Raw genomic sequence first — 25,508 nt, 5'->3', positions numbered from 1 at the left:
AGGCGCCATGAAACAAGGACCCATCCATGACGCAGGACAGTGCGGTTATTACAGAAATAGTAATGCGAGGCAAATCTTCCTGAGTGCAGAGCAGCACTTTGAACGGAAACTTTTTCATATAGTTGAAATACGTGACATACTCTACTCATGGTGCGCAATAATGAATCATTAACCCACTCTTAAGTTGTGAGCTTAATGGAGACCAATAAAGATATTTTGAGGCGCCGAATTTGCCAACGTTAGGCTTTCGACATACGTAATCTCTATTTTTACAGCGACTTGTTTGGTGAGTAGTAACACACTTCGCAAAAGAGATCTGTCCAGTATAAGCAATCGAAGCATTGTGTCGGTGAGCGTTGAAAGTAATAGCTGTGGCCATTTATGCCGCATTTTCGTTTTTTTAGAATGCAAAAAGCACTGTACTATATGCTTCAACGGTTAGAAGAACACTATTAATCTTACCAAAATGATTAAGATGTTTTGTTGTTGAGCACAAAATACTACATCTGTGAAAGCCGATGTCGAGATTTTGATGTAGTGTTCGTATGTATTATTATAAAAGCAAAGTTTTTAGCTTCGGTTTTCACCAGGCGCACTGGAAGCGCTGATTTATTGCTCCGCTAAATTAAAACTGTGCGAAAAAGGACACTGAATGCGCTCACCTGCGTTGTAAGTTTATTCATTCGTGCGCGTCTTTCTTTTTTCTCGCGCATTTCGGAAAGTTCCCAGTTATGCACGCGTCCTCTCCGTATCGATAATTTCGAGTCTAGGTCGAGGCAAGCTGGCGATAGAGATTGTACTCTAGCCCTAAGAAAGAATCAGAGCTTTTAGGAGCGTTAGCTCTTCATCACCTTTCTCGATTTCTCGGGGTCTGCTACCACCTCCCTTCGGCGTGAAATATTCCAAGGAATTCAAGGAATTCAAGTCCGAGGAATTCAAGATGGCGGCCTCCATAGTAAATTGTCATAGCAACCTAATTGGAGATTGATTGTTGACGTCATTAGTATATCTAATTGGTGATTGATTGGTGAGGTCACTGATTTGGTGACGCCATAATTAACTAGTCACGTGACTATGTTTAATCGTTTATAACTCAATAATTAATGAAGTAATCATAAAACGAATTAGATATTTGGATTCCTCCAGATGAGTAAAACACGTTAGACAGCAGTATTAACTAATTATGTTAATAATCAGTTATGGTTGGGCATAAAATTATTATCTGATAATTAGCCGATGACCTCATGATCTAACTAATGGCATATTCGTAACGAACTCGATGAGGACATGTTAGACACCAATATCGCCTAATTAGGTTAATATTTAGTTATGGTTAGGCTTAACATGGCGGCCGTGGCATCAGCACTCGGCAGCTCGCAATTACGATAGATTGCGCTAACAAATAGCTAACGCTCGTTACTTCAACGTCTTCCAGACGGTGTTTAATTTTTTTTTGTTTTGAATACTTCTCCACCACGCAGATATCGTTCTGTTTTTCCAAATTCTCAAGTTGCTGGTTCCAATGCATGACACGCTGTGCGCGTGTCACCTTGACCGCTGCACGGGATCACGCAAAATAAAGGCAGTGCTAGCTAAGGCAGGAACATGCATGTCGGAACGCAATCTATGTAGACTTCGTTGCACCATCTGAAGTGCTTGTTTCGTTTGCCCTTCAGCGAAGAAGCAACAGGATTGTGGTGAGCTGCGAATCCCCCGTGCTCTACGCCCTGCGCAAGCACCAGGAGCAGGTGCAGTCGTCGTACCCCGTGTACCCGCTTTGTCCGCCGTCGGTGCAGAACGGCCAGTGCCACGTCAACTACATCCGCAAGATGCCCTGCTCCTTCAGTTGGGACTGGGGACCAGCCTTCCCCTCGACTGGCATCTGGTAAGTAGGGGAAATGAAAAAGCAATGGCCATTATTTACCTTTAACGTCTCTCACTTTTCCAATCACTACCTCTTTCAGCACTCGACAGTTAAAGTAAAAATTGAAAATTGGTTTTTGACGAAAGAAAATGGCGCAGTAATTGTCTCACATCTCGGTGGACACCCCAACCACGCAGTAGAGGAAGAGAGTAAGCTGGGAGTGAAAGACAAAAGAGAGAAAGAGGTGCCGTAGAGAATTTACTGTTGCAAGAAGTAACCAAATATATAAGAAGAAAAGTTTTTAAATGTTTAATATTCCCTTTTGACAGTTATCATCTCTGCCGCAATGGCGCTACAATCAGTGAACTGCAGCCTCGCGTCGCGGCTTAAAGAAGACCCCATACTAACCGCCACTATTCTAATGTGATCGAGTTGAGCGTGGGTATAACTCGGTTCCGCTATTTCCTTGGGGCCCCCAAAGTTGGTTCCCATCTTCTAAAAATCGCCAATATGTGCGTTTTAAACGCATGCTTCAGGCGCCTTCATGCTGTATTTGCTCTACTTTTCTTGTTGTCGCTGTTCAGAGTGGTGTTCGTTACGTGTCATGTTTCTTAGTAACTTTGAGTACTTACGACATTGTTCCTTAGGGTCCATTTGTAGAGTGCGGATGAGACGTTATATTCGGCACTATATATCCAATGATTTGTGTACAGTACAAACGAAAAGAAAGAAGAGTGCTTACTGCATTGGGATCTTAAACGTATTTTATGGTTACAAAGGCTTTACGGCACCGTGTGTATATTTCCATGTTTGATTAGGAAAGTCCTGCAGGTGGCGAAAATTTTTGTTGCGTCTTCATCCCGCATTACATTTGTTCATTGCAGGAAGTCCATTGAACTGGAAGGATACAACGGTGTACAAATCCGGGACATACTAGTGACACCTATTGGGCAGAGTAAGCAGCCTATCTCAAATAATCCTATTTCATGGCGTTTTGGTCGGTTATATAACTGCGGACAATGCAGACACGTATGTATTCTCGAAGAGTATTACCTTAGAGCAAGTGCTCTCGTAAAGTATTCTCGTGTTGTATTGTGTGTGCACGCACGCACGCATGCACGCGAGCACACACAAGCACACACACAACATTGGTTATGGTGCTCAACAGCTGACCCGAAAGACGGTAGTCCCCGGCGTTGCGGAAGCATTTCGACTGCTGCGGTTTCTAGAGGCCCCTGTACTGTACGATGTAAGTGCACGTTAAAGAATCCTAGGTGGTCAAAATTATCCAGAGCCCTCTATTACTGCGTCCCTCATAACCTGAGTCACTCTGGGGCGTTAAATTACGTAAAAGCCTAAAACTAAACACATAAAAAAACTTGAGTTCACAGAACGCGTATAGAAAAACACAGTTCCCGGAAAACAGAAGTAATTTATCAGAAATGTTAAGTTGTCCCGTGTTGCCACAACGTATCGCGCAGTATTTGTAGTCTGCAACAAATTAAGTTTTGTTTAAGGTTTATGGTTTATGGGGGTTTAATGTCCCAAAGCGACTCAGGCTATGAGGGACGCGGTAGTGAAGGGATCCGAAAATTCCGACTACCTGGGGTTCTTGACATCGCACAGTACACTGCCCACTAGAATTTCGCCTCCATAGAAATCCGACCGCCGCGGCCGAAATCGAACCCGATTGCCATAAGCACTAAGCTACCGCGGGGGCACAGAAATTAAGTTTTGTAATCTATTCTTCTTTTGCAGATATCCATAACAGTCGTTTCAAGTGGATACTGGACATTACAGTGTTTTATGACTCGTCTTTGAGCGAGGCAACGAACGGGACCGCGAGGATCTCCCTAGACGGACGCCCCCTCTACAGCCATCCAGTTACGCTAAAGTCGTTAAGTGCACGCGAAGCGAGGCTGAACTTTTCCATCGTGATTCCTGACGTAAGCTTTCTACACCTGCTTGTTTCTTTCTAATTCCGGACATCGTGTCTTTCTGTCTCACTGAACACACAAATGTTCCTTTTCTTTGCGCGCATGTAGTGTCTTGTGAAGCACCAACAATTAATGCCTTGCGAAACACTCCCAGGTATAAACACACTCGGGTCCCAGTGAGCTCCCGGTAACCATCGTTGTGCGGCGCACTTTCGTTGGAAGCCACGGAATGCGCAGAGCTGAGTAGGCGAATGTCGCAAGCTCGCGGGTGCCCTTGCCTCCAACCAACTGCGGGCTCCCTCGCCGTTTCCAAAACGCGCGCGTTTCCATTATTCAGCCTGTGCCCAGTTTTGCAACATATAGCACGATGCCAAGATGGAAGAAATTTCGAGAGCCTCTTACCCAGTCCAGAACACAGCGCACTGCGGTGGGAAAATAGAGTGAGGAGAAGTTTGGGCGTTCAGGCTTGTTAGTTGCAGACGTCCAATTTAAAGCAGCGTCGCGGAAACTGTACTGGCTTCGCAGGCTTCTCGCCACAGTGTTGTGTGGAGTGCAGCTTGATGCCGTAAGCCACCAGGAGTGCTCAGAGTCACGACTCAGGTTTAAGCGGACCAGGTTATTACGGAATAGCCCTTTAATAAAATATTGATGCTTTGTGATGTAGTACAAATGACACAACCAATTTTTAAAATTAAAACACTTTCACGGCATTTTTTTATCATTACATGTTACAAATTACGGCCGTTAGGCGGTAAAAAATATTCTTTAAGAAGCACTGCCTGCACTTAACCGCGTCAAAGAGTTTGTTCCGGCAGGGTCTGCGCCTAATGGTCTAAGGGTCTACACTAATGGCAGCTTCATGAATATCTCGTTCTTTCATCTGTCTTTAAGCTGAAGAGATTGTTGTACGTTTGAAGCGTTTGCAGCTCATAAAAACGACGCCCTCGGGTTACTCGTCCCGCACTGTGCAACATGATCACAATGTGGCAAAGTGTACCTTTTTACATGTATTTTAATCCGGCATAATTCAGCTCATGTATGATTTTCTATTCGTTTTCTGTCTACAGAGTATGGAAATCCAGCCCTGGTGGCCCTCTGGCTACGGCGACCAAAATTTGTACAACTTAAACGTCACCATCTCAGTTAACGGAGAAGACGCTATGAAGATTGCGCGGTTCGGTTTTCGAACGGTAGAATTAAACCAAGACAGTGTCGGTAAGTCCTCTTGTACCGACTTAATCAACGTTTGCTCTGACAAAGGCAGAGAAAGATTCATATTTTTGGCTTCCAAAATCTATTTAGTTCTTTGTCGTGAAAGACTACATCACTGATACTCGTGGAAGTTCTAACTTTGCTTTGATTGCTTTTTGACAGCTGGCTCCAGCGCGGGAACAGAGTTTTACTTCAAAATTAACGGAGTCCCGATCTATGCTAAAGGCAGCAACTGGATACCAGCTGATAGCTTTCCCGAAAGGGTGACAAACGAATATGTCAAAGATTTGCTGCTTGCTACCAAGGTGCGTCTTGTTATATGCCATTTGTCTGACCTCAAGCGGCAAATTACTTTTTGGTGTAGTAGACCTTGGTTTTCAGTTTTATGTGTCAGAGAATTTAAGTTTTAATATGTGCTTATGTGAATTACAATAAAGAAACGCCACGACAGTGCCATATTTTTTTTTGCACTACAAAACAATTCTTTTGAAAGACAGAGTTTACCGATAAAATCTCTGAAGATTGCATTAAGAACCCACAGCAGAAGCATGCGTAACACAAAGTTACATTACCAATCTTACAGAGTTGAATTAGAGACATTACCAGAGTATTGCTCAAACTACCAATAAACGCTCTCGAAAGAATTTTCTGGCTTGCAATGAGAGCCAGGAGGGGAATAGCCAGAGACAAGCAAGAATTCAAATTTTTTTGTGAGCCTCCCAAATAATGTAGTAATCACACTTTTAACCTCTTTTGTCCCCCTATTTACAGCAATGTATAAATCATTTTCACGTCGAAAGATTTGAGCGCACTTGTCAGGTAGCTCCCGCGAACATCTAAACTTTTCACTCGCTTGCGCAGTCCATGTTAAGTATGTCTCTACAGGAGTTACTGAAAGCAGGAGCCACGCTAAAAGGCTGAATGAGTTGGTAGTTGAGGCAAGTAGAAAAGAATGAATTGTGAAGGGTGAACTTCATGACCGGTGTTTACCTGAAGAAGAGAGAAAATTCAGCTTTTGCCTCATATCTTCCCACCTGGCTGACATGGTAACGTGCCGACCTGCATTCTGTTTCTCTGGGTCGATTTTGACTGGCGTTGGACGGTTTTGTTTGCTAGGATGACGAAATTCATGCCGCTCGCTAATCATTTCTCTGGCCGCGGGCAGAGAAAAGAGGTTCTGTTTTTCGTTTTGTTTTGCAAGAGCAGTGTTGACACCAGAGGATTACATGCCTTTAAAAAAATGACTATCGTATAAAGAAATTTCTAGCCATTATCCCGCGGAAGGGCGTGTTGCAACGCACTTATATCTTGGCATCCACGCGCTAAGTTTGCTGTCTGATTTGGAGTATCGCCTGACATAATATTTGAGCCAAATAAACTTATCTTTATCTTATTCGTAATCTTTTTCATCATGATTTTCCTGTCACTGTCTAGAGAGTCATGAACGTTTGCACGTCTCTGTTCAAGTACGCTGCGATAACATCGTTTGGCTGCACTGAACTAGAGCAAATCGACGCGATTTAGATTCATGTAACTCTCAAGTCTTCGCGTAAAACGGAGCCGATTCATTGCAAACTCGATCCAAATGTCCTTAATTCTTAATTTTGTTCTCCACATTAGATCTGTGTGTTTCAAAAAAAGTTTTATTGTCAGAAAATAAATGTTCATTGGTCCCACTCGCTAATTTCATCCAAGTGTTTCTTACTGCGCCTTATTACCTAAGCCACCACATTAATTCTCACACCTGCTCTACTTCCACGGCAGGAGGCGAACATGAACATGCTTCGTGTGTGGGGTGGCGGCGTCTACGAGTCCGACTACTTCTACGATACTGCGGACGAGCTGGGAATTCTCATCTGGCAAGACATGATGTTCGCCGTCAGCCTGTACCCTGTGAACGCAGCTTTCCTCCAGAACGTCGCCACCGAAATCCAGCAGCAGGTGAAGTACTTTTTCCTTTTTATCTAATTTTCTCATCAGAAACTTTCGTCCAAAGGCGTCTTCTGTTGTGTCATACCCAAAATTTCTGGACAAAAACATTTTGCACGAGAAACAGCGTATGAGCGCAGTTTTTTTTCATATGTTGTAAGATTTCACCATAACAATCAATATATCCGCAGATCTCCCGTCGGCAGGCTTGCATCTTTTGCTATTAACGTTTTCGCTATCGTCAAAAGCATTCCGCACTGTTTTTATATCGCAGTCTTATCTGCTCGATGCAAGCGATGGAAAAACATTAAAAGAAAGGGCGGTGTGCCTGCCGAGGCGAAGATGCGTTTCACTGCAATACACACGGCACAAGCAACTAGAAAGCCGGAAGCGTGTACGAGCCGATTGCGGGTAAACAGCGACGTTTTTTGGGCAAGTCGAGGCAAGCGCCCAGCTCGCGGCTGGGTCTTTCTCTTTAACATCAAGTTCGAGTACGTACGTGAGGTTTAAGCCTCCGGCGGGGTCCAGCATTAGTGGCCCAAACCGATCGAATGAACCCCGGTCGTCCGACACCACATTTATCGCTGGAGCACCAATGCGCGGCGTACACTCAGCTTCGATTGGAGCACGGCGGCTAGCCGCGGGAAAACAAGCCTCCAAGTTTACGAAGCGTCCTTCGACGCACAGAAAAGCAGCGCAAATGCGTTTTGTTGGCATGGAAACAGCCACGAGTAATTTTACATTCCGCATGGGGTCGATAGGGTGCGGCAAACGGCACAGCGGAAAGATAAGGTGTTTGTCACGTGAGTAGCAAAACGAAGAGTTCATTGCTGGCGCAATCAAAGAACGCACACCGAACTCCATGTACCCCCTGCTTAGAAGTGGATAACCATCATCATCATCATGACCACCACCACCACCACCACCACCACCATCATCATCATCATCATCATAATCATCATCATCCTGTCTACGCCCAGTGCAGGACAAAATCCTCTCCCATGATCTTCTCCAATTAACACTGTCCTTTTCCAACTGCGCCCACCGTATGACCGCAAATGTCTCAATCTCATCCACCCACCTAACCTTCTGCCGCCCCCTGCTACGCTTGCCTTCTCTTGGAATCCACTCCGTTACCCCTAAGGACCATCGGTTATCTTGCCTTCGCATCACATGCCCTGCCCAAGTCCATTTCTTCCTCTTGATTTCGACTAGGATGTCATTCACCCGCGTTTGTTCCCTCACCCACTCTGCCCGCTTCCGGTCTCTTAACGTTGCATGTATCATTTTTCTTTTCATATCTTGCTGCGTTGTCCTTAACTTAGCTTAACTCTTTTCGTTCCCCATAACTGGCTGAATCAGTAAGAGGAATCAATAAGGGGAATATTTTGTGAAGTGCGTTTTACTTTGAAAAACACTGATCGGATTCATCCGACGCATCTTTAGTCAGTCATAAAAAAAAAAACGCGAAAACACCTTGTGCCATGGCGCTCTTTGGCCGCAGATGCCCTTGCACCATAAGCATTCACAATCATCAACAGAAAAGGCGAAAACTGGGGTGGGAAAAAGTAAACTTCCTGTTTATGCCACGGCCGTGGCATTAATGAAATTAGTTGTGCGTGTTTTTGTGCCTGCATATCCCAGAGTCTTTTATTCCTTTCTTACTGACTCTTTCTTTTACTGCCGAGACGGAAGACTCTCCAGGCTAAGACGTCAATCTGGAGTCTTTGGACGACCGGAATAGCAACGAATGGCGGTCTTGGCTTCTTCGGCTCTCCTTTGACAACAAAGCCTAACGTGTTTGCAGGCGCTGCGTGGGTGCAGTAATGAACCGTCTGGGTTGGCCCAGCTCTTTGATCGCATTCCGTATTACGCTACCTGAAGGAGAGGTCCCGGTTGCCCGCCCTTAACGACACCATCCATGTGCCTTCCCACGCTTCCTGTAAGGTGGAGGTAATGAACCTCTATCGGTATTCAATTTGTCAGCTACGATGCCGATGTTTGCTGTGGATACATCAACAAACGCCGCTAAATGTTTTTGCGATGAGTTCTTGGCTGGTCATAGCATCGTAGGTGCCGATGAGTTTACCTCGGGAATCGTTTCTCCTTGAGACAGGGTAAACGCAAAAGACGTGCGCCACGTCTGCAAACATTTCCGCCACGTGAGAAAGCGGGCGTTTTTGCAAATAATAATAATAATAATAATAATAATAATAATAATAATAATAATAATAATAATAATAATAATAATAATAATAATAATAATAATAATAATAATAATAATAATAATAATAATAATAATAATAATAATTGGTTTTGGGGAAAGGAAACGGCGCAGTATCTGTCTCATATATCGTTGGACACCTGAACCGCGCCGTAAGGGAAGGGATAAGGGAGGGAGTGAAAGAAGAAAGGAAGAATGAGGTGTCGTAGTGGAGGGCTCTGGAATAATTTCGACCACCTGTGGATCTTTAACGTGCACTGACATCGCACAGCACACGGGCGCCTTAGCGTTTTTCCTCCATAAAACGCAGCCGCCGCGGTCGGGTTCGAACCCGGGAACTCCGGATCAGTAGCCGAGCGCCCTAACCACTGAGCCACCGCGGCGGGTCATTTTCGACAGCGTTTCTCCACGGAGAAGGAAATTGGAGGAATTCCAAAGCCGCTGAGAAGAAATAGTGGTAGCTTGCTGGTTTTGTATGACATTCGTTATTTTCTATAATCATTTATTGGCTGATTTCTAAACTGCATGATATCGAAATGAACTAATTAACTAGTGGTCGTGCCGAAGGCGGGCAGACTTGGATTTAAAACAGGTGGTTATCCGCGGCTCGTTTCCTCCTGGTCCTTTGCGAATCGGCTGCTAGATATTTTCCTCTTTCCTTGCTTCTTTGTCTTTTGTAAACAAAAAAAGAGTAGCCTTTTGATGAAATTTGCCCTCGAGTAACAAAAGTTAACAGCTTCGAATCAACAAGACGCCATCACATCGAATCACCGATCTGCTTGCAGTCAACATTATCGAGAAGGAAATGGAACTGTCTACATTATTTCGTTGAACAAGCCACTAAGAGAAGTAACTGGGGAAAGTAACTCCGCCAAAAATAGTTATTTCTGAGCTCGTCCTCTGTGCTTCTGCATGATACACCTGCGAAACTGGCCTTGTGATCAGTCTCTACGTTCGAACTACGAATAGTGCATAATCCAACTGAGTTCAGTGACCCGAATACTAGATAATGCGAATAATAAGGAAAGCGAAATATCCGCGGCCAATTTTCAGGGTAGCCAGCGCATTCGGGAGCACAGCAGCCTGTGACAGATTGCCAATCGCTGTGCAGTCACTGAGACTGCTTTGCGCATAAAACACACTGAAAACTACAGGAACATTGCTGCCGTGAACAAAACAAAATGTATTCTGTCTCTTTTTCAGTTCAGTCGTGCCATTTCTTTAAATCTGTGACCTAGCAGACCAACGGCGCCACGCACACAATAACCTACAATCGTGATCTGCTGCTGCTGCTGTCACCATCTGGCGTTTAGACCAAGGCCCTGGAAGGAATTTTAGGAGAAGACGGGAAGCCTCCCTCGTATATGACCGGTTTTCGGGAGGATGAACAATGTCTTGAAGTTAATCGTGCGGTGCTCTTGACCTTTCTCGAGAGAGAGAGAGAGAGAGAGAGAGGCGAGTACGACACACCTCTCCGCGTTGTGATGAAGACTGCGCATAAGATAATGTATTACCGTCCGGCACGCACCACACGCAGAACATAGCGGGGACGATGTCACACCCTTGTTATGCATCCTGACTAGCGTACGAACAGAACCCGTACGAATGGAATGTAGTACAGAGTCTTGAGGTCCTTTTATTCAATTGGTCGCACACGGATTGCGGGGTGGACGCCACACGGACCTAATATGGCTTGGCACCGCTTTCTTAAAGAATTCTCTTAACATCTTGACGGACTTTCCTTGGTATATTACCACAGAGCGCTTCACGGGGCAGGCTTTCCGCTACCTTGTTGCCCAAGACACCGATCTGCCCTTAATGTACGCCTTTCTTTAGAACGTGCCTACAGATAAGTTAAAAAAAAGAACTCAAGTCAGTGGACACGTTGGAGCTACAGACTTCTCGGGCTGAGACACTGGCGCTACCTTGCGTCATTGTTATATTCTTCCCGCCAGAAGACATGCGGGAAAATGTAACGTAAGTGAAAGCCTTGTGTCACCTTATAATTCAGGGCTTATAACAGCCGAGAATTGGTACAGAACTGCACAACAGCACACCGCCCATCACCTAATTGGCAGCTCGTTCATCTACCTTACTCATTTATTTTTACTAGTGGTCTTCTTTTCGAGCCAGCTTGATGTGCTGGCAGTGGAAGAATGTTGCGTCTGTGAGAATTGTTTGTATATATTTGTTCTTTCTCAGGTGCGGCGCCTCCATCGCCACCCATCCATCTTCACCTGGGCTGCCAATAACGAGAACGAAGAGGCTATCGCATACTTCTGGTGGTAACGTAACAGCTTGGTTCTTTGTAAATCTTTCAGAGAGCCTTCATCGCATTCGCAGTACACCCGATTCCCATCTTGAAAGACTGTGCTTAACTCTTGACTTCGAGAACTAATTCACTATTAACTTCGCTGAGTAGCTCTAGGTAGTTTACGCACAATTATTGAGTTTTGGTAGAGTTGTCCTTTGAGAAACGAGCTGCGCTTGTGTTAACTTTTTTCTTAATTTTGATGTGAGTTTTTAGTGAGGGAAAATGGTTCCTCTATCGGCATAATATCTAGTAGGCAAAAATTATTCGGTCATTATCTGGGCACTGAAAATGACATTTTTTCTGTGTAAGTTTTCATTCATGACTTACGGTCTCTGACGTTCAGATAACTAACTCCACGAGATAAATTTAAAAGTAACACTTAAGAGAATGCTTCCTGGCGGGACAGTACGTACGACGAAATTCCAAGAAATGAAAGGACAAGACAATAACACTTGTTCACAGTTTTGTATTCATGGTGGACCAATGTCACACGTACACACCGAACTGCGATGGAATGCAAGCAGATAATACTTTACCGTACTTCCAAAAAAGAAATGCCCGTGTAAAGAACATGCACTACGGCTTTTTTAAGCGTATCCTAGAAATCCAGGCTAACTGAATGAATACTCCTATTCTGTAGTATATGCTCTTCACTTTTTCGTTACCTATACTTGTTCATGTGTGCCCCTTCAATTCATTTCTGAGCCACTTCTGGGCATAATTCAATATTTTCTGTGCACCATGATTAACAATCCACTATACCAAGCGTTTCATGGCTCACGCTGTTTCTAGTTTTTTTTTCTGGAGGGGGGGGGGGGGGGGGGCAAGTAAACTGTTCGGTGAGGTCGAGTAGGGTTTGTAAGTCTAATTTGTGAGGAAAGCTATTCGACTTTGCTTTACATCCAAATGTTTACTACCGTTAATAAATCACGCATCTGGTTGTTTTGACATTTTAACGCAAACATACTTACCAGCTCGACAATTCGTTCTGCTCTCAGTCGGAGAACTAACAGCAGCAGCTGGAGGAACGTCTACTCCGAGAGATCGTCCTCTCATAAATCACACTTGGTGGGTCCACCTAGCTCCAATAATTGAATATAGACCAGATCCTTGGGGCCTAAGAGGTTCTGTGGGCAATTCCTGAATGAAGTGGTTCGAGGCGGTGTAGCTCTTTTTGGAATGGGCTCATGATTTTCGAAATAATTTTCGTTTGCCAGGTGATGAGTGCGGACAGAGTTCTCGGTTATAACTGTATTTGCAAAAAATTCATTTTCTTGAGTACTGGCTTCCACAATGCGTTTGTAAGGTACCTGTTTCTACAGCTCTCAAATAATTAGCTAGTTATTTGCATGTTTTTTTATTTATTTCCCTCCCACAATTGCTGCGAGTTTGCATTGCAGTGAGGAGAAAAATTTCCCACATACTCGCCTTGCAACTTAAGATTATCGTGAACAAAAATTCTTTTGAAATGCTTATGCCACTGAGCGAATGCTTTTTCTCCTGTTTTGGAAGCACGGCTGTCCTTACTTGCACAAACCTTCAACTTTCGCGTTTACTAGTAACTCGCCCACGACACTCTGCTTCTTGTCTCTGCAGGCCTCAGATGATTCTAAGAATAGCCCAGTACCGGAGCGACTATCGCAAGCTGTACATTGACACGATACAGCCCGTGATCGAGCGCGAGGACAGGTCACGCCCATTCCTCTCGTCCAGCCCCAGTAACGGCAGGCTGACGCCAACGTCGAGCTGGATATCCGTCAACCCGAACAGTCCCAACAACGGCGACAGTGAGCACTCAGCCATTCACTTCCAATACAAGCATACACTTCCATGTTTGTCATCTACACATGGGTTAATAACATCTATACGCCACGTATAAATATATGCGGCATAGAAAAAGTTCTAAACAACCGGTGCCATGCGCAGCTTTTCTATCAATAAAAAATGGTGACACGCTCATTGCAGAATGCTCTCACTCTGTGCGCTACTTTTGAACCTCTCGCAGATCACGTTATCAGTTCGCGTTCACATAAAATCATTGCAAATGGTTGTGAGAACCATGATATCATCACTCATGCATGTAGCACTACAGCGTACGAAGCCTCTAACTTATAAAAGCATAACCCATCATTCTTTGAGTACGGCTGTGTAGTAGGAAACTCTTTTGAGACGTTCGGCATTAGAAGCACCGAATCAACCCAGAAGGCATCTTTTCGGTTTGACAGGTAGGTTTTAGGGCAAGAACTTTTATCGCCTCTCATTATGAGCGGCTCCACTTGTGTGCATGAAATTTATTTAGGTACAAAACCCTCCTTTATACTACATCCAATGGCAATTTCTATTTAGCCTGTTGTGAAGAGGCAGCAACCATATATTGAGCATTCCGCCGTTGTACCGAGCACTGATCAATTGAAGTACAGCTTTTCCCGGTAAACAACAGCGTTACCGGGAAACCCAGTACTCTTAAAATTGTATATTTTCCCATCGGATGAAAATTTTAAAGCCATTGATCGCGATTGATTTCAATCGACCTTGTTTACCGAGATTGATTGCTGCCTCCTTTGTTTATTCTGTCCCGGTGTTTAGCCTTACTCGTTCTGTATTGTTATAACCGCGTTCTTTTGCCTTCATACTCCTGCGCTAGTTCCTGTTGTGCTGCAGTATGCAACCAATTACACAATAACACGCAGAAACCTCAGCCTTACTTTAGCACTGCTGCTTCCAGATGAAAACATTCTCGAGTGTCCAAAATTGAGGATAATGAGAATACCACTCACAGGAAACCATTCAAGCCTGATAAGATTACGTAAGGGTTGAATCGTGACGACTGAGGCAAAGAACAGTCAACAGAGCGCCAGTTTCTCTACGCGCTGATAAATTTTCAGACCTACGGCATGTGCAGTCTTTGTCAAATATATACAGCCCAAGGGGTTTGCTTCTAAGCTGTGTAGCTGGCCTCTTAAGCACATCTGACAGTCCTCAGCTTGGGAGCTTTGAGGACTTAAGGTCCTACCGCCTTCGTGAGATTATGGTCCCTGAGTATGCAAGAGGAGCCGCGCTGCAGGGCTCAGAAGCAGACCCCTTGGGCTGCATACTTTTGACCAAGACTGTACTTCAATCGCTGTGCAAGTATATGAACAAGTGAACATTAAGCACGATCACTGGTACGTTACAGCGTTCTTAGCCAATTATGTTTTATTGACTCGGATGTCTTCGGTCGATTCCAGCCCACTACTACAACTACCTGTTCGACGCGTGGGACCCGACGACCTTCCCATTGGCTCGGTTCGTGTCCGAGCACGGGCTGCAGTCGTACCCTTCGAGGGACACCTTCAAGGCAGTGGCGCCGAGCTCCATGATCGCCTACCCTTTTACATTGTTCCTAGAGCACAGGCAGCACCTGCGCTTAGGTGAGTGCCACCGACTCCTAAAAGGGCCTTTAAACAGAGAGACTGTCGCTGTTGCGCTCTCGCTTGATGGATGGCTGTGCAAGAGGGTACTTGAGATACAGCCGTCACCCCCACGTGAGGCGAAGGCGTAACCGTCCTTCCTCGAGCAAAGCGTATCATCGTAAACGAATATATTAACAGCGATTAGCTATAGCCCTTAGGCAGTCCTTCAAGCTCTCTAAATGGCAGTTTATTTCTTTCGTAAGGCGTGATTACGTCATAAAGGTGAAATGTGTCAGTGACAGTTTATTTTTTTTATAAAGCGCGATTAGGTCAGAAAGGTCAAGATGGCACGAAACATATTCACTTAATAAAAGGCACTTAATGTCATATCGTGTGAAGCTTATGTCAGCGAACAATTGCTTCAAGATTCGAAAGTAAAACTCAATACAATATTACGGAAAAAGATATAGTGCATTCCTAACAATGGCAGCAACTGTAGTTCTGCGCGTTACCATATGCTTTTACTTCGTCTCAGCAATTACGGTGCTTGGCATGCTAAGTGGACTAATGAATTCAATTGCTGGTGACAAATCTTTACCGTTGTGGTAATAGACTTTTTAAGCTGCTACTTTTTTATTTCAGGTGACGCGTACTTGACGAATGCAATCAGGAGGCATTTCAATCCGAAAGCTCTGAAATGGCCGGCAACGATCAGAGACCCGAGCAAAGCCTATGACATGATATCGTATTTGAGTCAGGTAAGGTAATATTCAGTTTGCTGACTTCTATGCCCTAAAGAGAGACAATCCGAGTGTCTGCAGGATTGTGCAACAGATTTTTTTATTTCTTTTAAATGGAAATACAATTACAGCACTGCACAATGAATACAGGAATAGCGGCTCCTTTTCTTTTCAATACAGTCACAATCGAAGCGCTTTTATACAAATGCGGCCTTATGCACGTATTGTCCTGCGCACTTTAGTAGGGGCCGAATAGAAGAGACTGCAGGCAATTATTCAAGCAAATTAAAATTGTAACTGAAGTAGCTTCACAAAAAATGGCTTCTTTAGCGACTTCGTGAGATGGCGGCTAAGCTAAAGGCAAACAAAAGGGCTAGCTCCCATTGCTACCACAGTACAGAGAGGGCAGAATGACCACAGATGAAGCAATTATAGCATCCAATATAAAGGATGTTTCACGCAAGACCTTCCGAATTTCTTTTTAAAAAACGATTTTTGAGTTAGAAGAGCGCTTTTTTCGGCGTAGAATTGTCAGCGTCGTAGTACATCGGCATATGGCTAAGACGTACTAACTAGCAGGCTTGTTAATATTAAACAGTTAACTTTTAACTATTACTGTTATACTCCTTACTATTGTGAAGTGTGTATCCCGCAGTAAGCAATACACATATCTGTTTTTAGAATTCTGAAAATGTGGTTACCGTCGGCGCTGTGGCCCAACAAATTTTGCCTATTTGGACGAGTTTCGTGCACTGGAGATGTCGCTTTGCCTGCAAGCTTGTCGAAAGCACGTGTATTCTGGCGCGATGTCGCCAAGATTTGCTGGGCCACAGCGCCGAGAGTAACTGCGCTTTCAAAACTCTAGAAATCGATATGGATATTACTTACGATGTACTTACATGCCTCTTAATAGTTAAGGAGCCTAATAGTAATCGATAAAAGTTAACTATTCAGTATAAGTTAAAAAGCCGCCTAGCTAGCAGGTCTCATACCCCTGTCACACGTCATTTCTTTAAGGCCTTTCCAGCAAAGGCAACATTTTTCTCCATAGGAGTAAGGCTTAAAGGAGCAGCGGCGTAGCTGCATGGTGCCGCCCAAAGATGAAACTGTCGTTCAGGCTTAGCACCCGCTGCTGTGCTCGAGGCGACTGAAGTGAGTGTTTTAAAATTAAAGTGGTGTATTCTGTTCATTCGTTGAGCTCAGACAATTTTTTTCATTCTAACTGCTTCCTTAACAGAACTGCAACAACTGCTCTGATCAGCAGCAGCAAGTTTTGTGCATTACCTTGGCCACCAAGGGCACTCGGTGTAGCTGCAACACTTTCACTGTCATGAAATCTGGGCATAAAATATAAACAACCGTCCAAAAAGCAAAGCCAGACACACCTTTCGTATTTACAAAAAAAAATAAGATGTTTTCAAACATTGTTGGGTGGCACTGCTATCTCAGGTTCTCGAAGGCCTCGCCTTTGGGCTCCAAAGGCCTCTGACGGGCGCCTTCGCCTCCAAGGCTCTTAGCTGCAAAGGCGCAACATTTGTGCCGTGTAGCTGCACTCCTTACACCTTTGGATATAAGGACCTGATTCTCAAAGGCCATTGCGGTGCCCGTGTGACAGGGGTATTAGCTGTACCCTTATGTAATCTACAGCTGACAATGCTAGACCGGAAAAACGCTCTTTTAACTCAAGAAGGCTATCCTTAAAGATTGTGGAAAGTCTTACGTGAGGCACCCTGTATACGCCCGATTTAATATTTAGTGGCTTACCTGTTTCCTCTTTATCCGCTTGTGAATGTCTGGTCTATTCCTTAATTTAGTAGTTGACCGCCATCACACATTGCTTCGCTTTATGCACGGCTTCTTGTGATATTGGGAACAATGTATCACATCCGACGTGCGTTCGGTGTAGATACACCAGGCGATGGGCATGCGGACGGCTGGGGAAACCTTTCGGCGCTGGAGAAGTTACCTGCAGGGCGGCCTGGGCCACAACATGGGCTTCCTCTACTGGCAGCTCAACGACATTTGGCAGGCGCCGTCATGGGCATCTATCGGTGAGGCGGACATTGAGAGCAGACTATGGCATATCAATTGCACTTTCGAGCAATATAATTCTGGTGGTGTAGCGTGCATTATTTTCCCACCGACTGAGAAAGGCCGTTAGCGCTGTTGAAGCAGAGCAACATGACACTATCCCTGCAAAAAACAAAAGTGCTGGTGGTTTAGCATTGCTGAGCCCGAAATATTGTGCGAAAGCAGTTTTTTTTTTTCAGTTGCACACCACCGCCACGTACCTGAAAGCGCGATTGAGGTGTCCATTGACCCAGGGGCCAGTAATTCAACTTTTTTATCGTCAATGCCAATTTACCCAACGTACGATCACGGTCTATGCTCCACTGCCGCGTTTCCGCAGCGATGTTGTCACCGCCAACGCGTATTGCTCTGGTGCCATGTTTCTGCCACAACGTTGTCCAAGCCAACGCATGCAGCGCACGTCTATCTCTACTGCCACATAGCTCAAAGCGCCAGTATTAGTTTGATAGTAGTATTAGTTGATGAAGAAGACGGTGTACAATGCACAGCAGATGAGTGCGTTGCAGTTTAACACGAGGCATGTTCGGTTGCGGTGATAGCCTGGCGCCCTCGCGCAGCGGCCGGCTATTCTGATCTGTTCGGACCACCGCGGGTTCGTATCCTAGTCGTGGACATTTATTTGATGTATTTTGTAGCGATAGCTACATTACGGTAGCACTTCGAGCCTTCAGCGTGGCGGTGCCGCCACCCCGTGGCTGCGCCGCCACGCTGTCACGTGGTTGGTCACGTGGTGCGGAGCAGCTGCCGGCGGTGCGACGCCGTGGCTGATCACGTGTTTGGTCATGTGACCAATCACGTGGTGCGCAGCAGCTGCTGCTGCCGGCGGCGCGGCGCGCCGGCGAAACCGAGCTGCCACAGATGTGCGCATGCGCCGTGTCAAGTGGGACGAAGATGAAGAAGGAACGCCCAGCGAAACAGCGGCGAAAGACTGACTTTGCAATTCAACTGAACAAGTTCTACTACTCGGCCAACTGTAGCTGTTGCGTCACTCCAGTTTTAACCAGGGCTAAACCACCGCCATTTTTTTTAATTTCTTACTTTATCGTGTCACAAACCCCATTAACAACGCAAGCATACAAACATCCCTAAATTTGGCTCTGGGTTGATCCTTCGGAATTGTGTTTTCGCATTACTGCTGCCCTTAGGATAGCCTTGAAGCAGGCTTAAGATCTCTGCGAGTAGTGCCTGGTGCCAGCACTCGCACGGTAAACTGGCTTTCAAAACAGCATCTCGCCTTTGAATATCACATAGTTTGATTTAGCTTGCATTCACAGCCATCTTAAGTGTTTTCTACTGCTTCGAAAATTTTTCTGTGCGAACGAACCCACACGTAATTTCCTGCGCTTCTCAGCCTGCTGCATGTAAGACTACCCATTCCCTGGAAATGTGTATTCTTTTCTGGTTTTAGGAACTGATTCCGAGGAATTAGTCGGGAGAGAGTAATTCTTTCTTGATGAAATTTTAAATTGTGCAGGAAAATTTTTAATTATTTGAGAATACTCCGCAAATACGGAATAATCTGGGAGGTAAGCAGAAAAAAAGCTAGTAGTGCAGTACTGTTAGAAGCGAACAGCCAGTTACAAGTTACAACCAGCATAAATAGGCTCTGAAACGGCTTTAGCATCCAGGCAATCACAGCACAGAAAGAGTTTCGCCGTTACTGCCGTATTTAAACCTTAGCTAACTGCTGTGACTCGGCTGTTACGACCTTGTGTTCCTGAGCATGATATCCTGAGTTCTGCTCCATGCTGAGCGACATTTTAATGGAGACACAAAACCACTCCTGCACTCAGAATTTTGTGGGCCGTAAAAAACCCATCACGTCAAAATTCATGGTAACATGTATTTCGAACTATTTTTTGCGCGTCTTACGGTCCTCGTTTGGACTTGGCATGAAAGCGTTCTCAGTTTTTGGGAGTTTCATTGTGACGCTTCAATTCGTGTAAATTTACGCTAACAGCACAACATAGGTCCTATTCCTCTCATGCATTTTAACTGATATTGGAGACCCTTTTTTCAGTATCTGCTAGGTTTAAAGTCGTCACACTGGTATCGTTGTAACCAGCCGTTCGGGCTCTCTTTACTTAAATCGAATTAGCAATTTGTGCGATGTCAGTGCACGTTAAAGAACCCCAGGTGGTCGAAATTTCTGGAGCCCTTCACTACGACGTCCCTCATAGCCTGAGTCACTTTGGGACGTTAAACCCACATAAACCCTAAAACGAATTATCAATTAGTTATTATTTATTTATTTTTTCTGGACCCTCCCAATTTTCAGGGCGAAACTGCAATAAACAACGTGTGCAGTAAAATTTTCTGCATTCATTTCTTTAATTCTAGTTCACTTAACTTTGTGCTGTTTAGATACTGGGCAAAAATAAAGTTTCCAACGCTTTTGGCTCCGTAGAAAAGAGGTCAACTGTTGCAAAAATTGTTTTGAGATAGTCATCTTTTTGATTTGTAAAATAGCTTCATCACAAAATTACGCTAAACAGATGAACGTTTATATAAGATTTCAATAGCCACTAGCTAGGTGGTCATCTCAAGAATCATTAATTCTCTTGTTCATGTGCGCCCTAGATTTTCGGGCCTCACTTGTGATCAGATGTGTAGCCATTTTCCGTACAGACATCACCAGTTTGCCTCAGGCAACCGTTGCGCCGTGTAGCATAATGTGGTTGAACGCCAAATCCATGAAATTATCTGCTTGGGCAATGATGCCATGATTAGAAGTAAGCACTCCGTTAATCCAAACCTTTTCAGTGTGTAAAGACCAATAAGCACATCCTTTGTAGCTCGCTACCCCCCCCCCCCCCCCCCCAAAAAAAAAAAAGAAATTCAAGACCAATTTGCGTTTTTTTGTTTTCTCATGGAGGCATTTTTCTTTCTCAACCAATGTGCAGCCACGATAAGAAGGTCATCTTTAGCTCGTCTGCGTATGCGGCCGACAGCCACAGTTTTGAAGCGCATCTTGTCTCCTAATTGCATACATGAACCAGATGTTTTTCGCACGTAATAAAAGTTCGTCCCGTAATTATTGGTCAGTAGAAGGAAGTACAAATACTCTATAGTCTAGGCATTCTGAAACATCAGCGAACATTTCCTGAGTTTCAGATGTTTCCCAAGTGGCGGTCCTAAGTAACATGTCGCTGCTTAATACTTGCAGAATACGGTGGGCGATGGAAGATGGTGCATTACTACGCAAAGAAGTTCTTTAGCCCCATAATTGTATCTCCGTACGTCGACCGAAGCGATGATCTCAGGGTGTTCCTCATCAACGACAACCTGACTCCGGTCAAGGCGGCACAGCTTTCAATTACGCAGTTCAAGTGGACGTCGTTTACCCCGGTCGCGACGACAACGATTAACGTCACAGTGGCAAGTTTCCTTTCTTCACCTTCCAACTCCATCGTGCACATCAAGATGCAAAGTAGCATTATTGAACATAAACATTTTCCTTTTAACCTGTCACTAAATTTCACAGTTAAGGAAACAAAAGCACTCTTCTTAAGGAAAATTGGCACGGGCAGTGTTAAAAGTAAATGCTATTGCAAGCTTTAATGATTCTGCATGCATTAAGAGACTTTGTAAAAAGGCACCAGTCAGTCACCTTTCTCTTTGCGTGGTAGTTTTTCTTTACGTTTTGCAGCTACATTCAGCGTGTCGGTAATGTTGATGGAAACGAACTTTAAGACTGACCTTGCAGTACTAGTAAGAGTAATGAGTGCATAAATAAAATCAGGTTCAGGCAAGTTTCTAAACAATGGACCCAGTTTACGTTCAGGTAGAAACAGAACACAGAAGACAGGTGCTAACAAGCTCTACAATGTGCTCATTTCTTGTGCTCTTCCAGTGCGTGATAAACTGTTTCTCGTCATAAATAAGCCAAGACCACGAGAAACCTCGCTCATGCGACCGTTTTTGCATTATTAGGGCGTCAATATAAGCTTATTGCTCGCCGCCGCGGTGGCTCAGTGGTTGTGGCTTTGGGCTGCTGAACGGAAGGACGCGGGTTCGATCCCGGCCGCGGCGGTCGAATCTCGATGGAGGCAAAATTCTAGAGGCCCGTGTACTGTGCGATGTCAGTGCACGTTAAAGAACCCCAGGTGGTCAAAACTTCCGGAGCCCATCACTACGGCGTCCCTCAGCCTTAGTCGCTTTGGGACGTTAAACCCCCATAAACCACAAACCATAAACTTATTGCCCTTGCTTACTAGGAATGCAGAACAGGTTTCGCAAGCAAAAGTACTGCATAAAAACCGCATTAAAATTACTGCATAAAAGTAGCTACATAAAGTAGCTAGCATACTTTGCAGACAGCGCTGTGTTGACTTCTGCTTTTCTTGCATTCGCAGATGTCGTGGAAACAACCAGTCAACATAATTCTGACAAGTGGTTTTCCGGTGCCGTGATGGAACAGATCACCACTGTGTGCTTTTATTTAACTAAACGTACCGTTTTTAAATTATAAACAGTAATAGCTCAAATGTGTTATGGAAACCCTCAAGGTGAAGTAGATTTGTAATAGGGGAGTAATTACTCATCTTTATCTTCCCGAGCGCCGCCATACGGCTACAAAGGAAAACTATACAGCTCTCTCAGAAACTTCGTAGTTAAATAAAATTCGTCCTAATCCGGCGTTAACTACATTTAACTACGAAGTTTCTTAGAAACCTGTATAGTTTTCTTAGAAAGCTGTATAGCTTTCCTTTGTCGCCGTATGGCTGTGCTCGGGTGGATGCCAGCGAGTAATTATTCCCTTGTTACAAATCTACTCCACCTTGGGGGCTTCCGCTAACACATTTGACCGAAACTGTTCCCAATTCGAGCTACTGATCAATTCGCTCTCGCCCTACCGTAAGCTTGCCATCCCGGTTGGCTCAGTTGTTAGAGCGACTGCTCCGGCGAAGCGGTGGTCTCGGGTTCAGACACCGGACCAGGAAGAATTTTTCTTTAACTGCGAGGTTTCTGAGAAAGCTGTATAGCTTTCCTTTGTTGCCGTATGGCTGTGCTGGGGTGGATGCCAATTAGTCATTACTCCCTTATTAGAAAGAGTAATTGTGACAGCCGCCAAAACGGCAGACTTCACAGGAAGAGCTCCTGCTCGAAAAGAGCTGCGCCTATGCTTATAGCTCCGAGTGAGCACGTGCTAATAGGAAACCGCAAATGTTGTTTTGGTTGCTATTTCTGTGCGCGCTTCGTGTGAATGAGCGCTAAATTTTATTTGCCGGAAATGATGATCCGCTGTATAATTCTTGTTCAATTTTTAAAGACTTACGAGCGAAATCATTTGCTATTTTTGAGTTTGTGCCTTATATCTATACTCATAAAGTCAACACACTTCACAACATTTGTTGCTGGGCTTTTCAATCACAAACTTTCACGCCGAGTTTAACTCTGTGATGCAGAGGTAATACTAACATGCACGTGAAAAGCAGTATTGTGCCTAGAAATCCCAGAAAATAGTTTTGGCAGTGTCGGCGTGGTCGACAAGCAGTTTTTTAAAATTTGTTCAGCGATTCCGGAGACAAATGTCAGGCGAGTAATTCTTCTGTACATTTTCCACACAGCCGCAAGCTGCGTCGTTCGACGCGTACAGCATCAGCATGAACAGGCTTTGGAAGGAGGGCGTCTGCCAGAGCTCTACGTGCTTCCTGTGGTTTACGCTTACCGACTCCTTCGACGGAACTACGCTGGCGCCGGACACGTTTCTGGTGCCCGAAGAGCCGAAAAATCTTTCCCTGCCGCCAGCGTCTATAACTGTACGAGTACCATTGTTACTGGTATACTTTTCCATTGCTCCTTTGAGCGCTGCGCATCGCTACTTTGATAGAAACACGGTATACTGTGCGCCTTGCTGAGCTGCTCATATTTAAAAAATGGCTGTGTTTTAACGTAGGTAGCGAGTAGGCGTGCGAAAGCATGTCTTTAGCATGGTTGGCTCCTGGTTTTGCTTTGCTGGGTTGGCGACACGACTGGCGACGATATTAGACTCAGGCTAAGCTCTGATCGAAGTTCAGCTGATCTGCTCTGTTCGCGCCGCAGACGGAAGTTGATGAAGACGACGATGCGCAATGCAGAGTGCCCTCGTGCCGTGGCCAAGCTGATCTGTTCCTGCCGCCGCGAATTCGAATCCCAGTTGCGACAATATTTGCTTCGTTTTTCACGGTGAAGGCTTCAGCGATGACCCGGCTTTGGCAGTTTTGGTCGTGAAGTAGTCGTTAAGTAGAGCTCTGGCTTTAAAATGGTCCGCAGTTTCTTTTGGTTAGCAGCTGCAATGAAAAAACAGGCGCAAAGTGCGCAATTCGAATAATCCTCAGACAGAGCCTAGCTGTCGCGTGGCTCATTTTACCGGGAGAACTGTTAGTTTCCGACACTCAAAAATTATTAGAGAGTTTTAGTTTCACGTACGTACAGAGTTCACGTACGCAAACGTGAGAAGTCTACGTAGCATGCGCGCATGTCGTTTCGAACCCTTTTAGTTGCACGTACGCGACAGGCGCCGCGTGTTCTTCTTCCTAGCGCCATCTACTGACAGATGAAGGCACTGCTGTAGCTACTCTAAGACAAGACGAGTCAAAGCCAAGCCAGTCGAACTGCATCAGAGCGCTGCTTCGTTAGGCTTAACAGCTGGGAACTCGTCCTTATATCTTACAAACAAAAGCTATTTGCCACTTGAAAATTTATGCGAGGGTAAGAATGGGCAAATCGAAGGCGTATACAACAGTTTAGAACACGATATCGCGTCGAGGGATTAGCGAGGAAGCTGTTATCGCTGTGAAGCGGGCGGGCAGGGCGCTGCCATGTTTGTCAACGCTACGTACGCAAGCAACGCAAAGAGCGCAACGTAAAAATCCGAACCTCACGTACGTACGTGAGACTCGCGCATACCCTTTGCGTTCTGCGCATGCGCACTGGTCACCCGTAGAGCTCTACGTACGTGAAGCCTCTACTACTTGAAACTAAAACTCTCTATTGCGGCAGGAACACACAGCGCCGCGCGTCGCGGTTACGCTCGTAAACTGGCCGGCCTGCGGTTTCGCTGTTCAGTGAGAGCTGTTAGCGATACCGCCAGTCTTGCCCGCGTCGGGAGAAAAAAAAAATTTTGAGCAAAATAAACATTTTTTTTCGATAAAAGTCGGCTCACTGGAGAAGGAACACGCTAAACCCGTGATATTTGAATGATTTCATTTTCGCACCCAAGAATTCTGGGCAAAGCATTTATGAGCAGGAAAGAGTTTCTCAAGGCAATTTTTTTATGTATTGGAAGATTTCACTATAACAATCAACTTAACCGCAGATCTCCCGTCGGCAGGCTTGCATTTGCTATTAATATTTTTCTTTTTCTCAAAAGCGTTCCCACATCGGTTTTTATGGCAGTCTTAAATGCTCGATGCGATCGATGGAAAAAGTTTAGGATGAAAATTGATGGAAAGATATTGCTACAGATCGGAAGAATGAACCATTGCCTTTAACATTTCCATAAGAGTGTCTTCAAATTTTCAAATATTCAAAAATTTGTCCAAGGTTGTTGGGAAAGTTTTTTAATGAACCCCCATTGTTGTATTACAAAACGAGTGGGGTAACATGAAGTGAAGAAGATTATGAATAAAAAAAAACACTTCGCCCACATGGAACGTTATGTCTACCTATAAGTTAAGGCACATATAAAAGAGGATCTTTTTCGACTCACTATACCCTTCTTTAGCCGCACCTATCTAGACATGCTTGTTCTACGGTCTTATTACTTCTCTCCCATTCTTTATAAATATGACATTCCTGATAGAATTCGTTTTCCGTGTTAG

The 25,508-nt window shown here is 44.8% G+C and overlaps 1 protein-coding gene across 2 annotated transcripts in view; it reads left to right on the top strand.

The window, feature by feature from the left end:
- Positions 1 to 25,508, top strand: part of LOC144093617 (beta-mannosidase-like) — a 43,578-nt gene that overhangs the window by 15,858 nt on the left and 2,212 nt on the right. For both annotated transcript variants that reach the window (XM_077627189.1, XM_077627188.1), the window contains exons 5-17: positions 1,677 to 1,885; positions 2,749 to 2,819; positions 3,623 to 3,810; positions 4,869 to 5,016; positions 5,176 to 5,318; positions 6,778 to 6,954; positions 11,369 to 11,451; positions 13,077 to 13,267; positions 14,708 to 14,890; positions 15,515 to 15,630; positions 17,519 to 17,663; positions 20,870 to 21,081; positions 23,274 to 23,465. In XM_077627189.1, the coding sequence (XP_077483315.1) occupies positions 1,677 to 1,885; positions 2,749 to 2,819; positions 3,623 to 3,810; positions 4,869 to 5,016; positions 5,176 to 5,318; positions 6,778 to 6,954; positions 11,369 to 11,451; positions 13,077 to 13,267; positions 14,708 to 14,890; positions 15,515 to 15,630; positions 17,519 to 17,663; positions 20,870 to 21,081; positions 23,274 to 23,465 (2,058 nt within the window). The remainder of the gene's footprint in view (positions 1 to 1,676; positions 1,886 to 2,748; positions 2,820 to 3,622; positions 3,811 to 4,868; positions 5,017 to 5,175; positions 5,319 to 6,777; positions 6,955 to 11,368; positions 11,452 to 13,076; positions 13,268 to 14,707; positions 14,891 to 15,514; positions 15,631 to 17,518; positions 17,664 to 20,869; positions 21,082 to 23,273; positions 23,466 to 25,508) is intronic.

Source organism: Amblyomma americanum, chromosome 6 (genome assembly GCF_052857255.1).
Source record: "Amblyomma americanum isolate KBUSLIRL-KWMA chromosome 6, ASM5285725v1, whole genome shotgun sequence".
Classification (NCBI taxonomy): Eukaryota; Metazoa; Arthropoda; class Arachnida; order Ixodida; family Ixodidae; genus Amblyomma; species Amblyomma americanum.
Note: the sequence above shows the minus strand (reverse complement) of the source record. Positions and strands in the feature narration are given on the sequence as shown.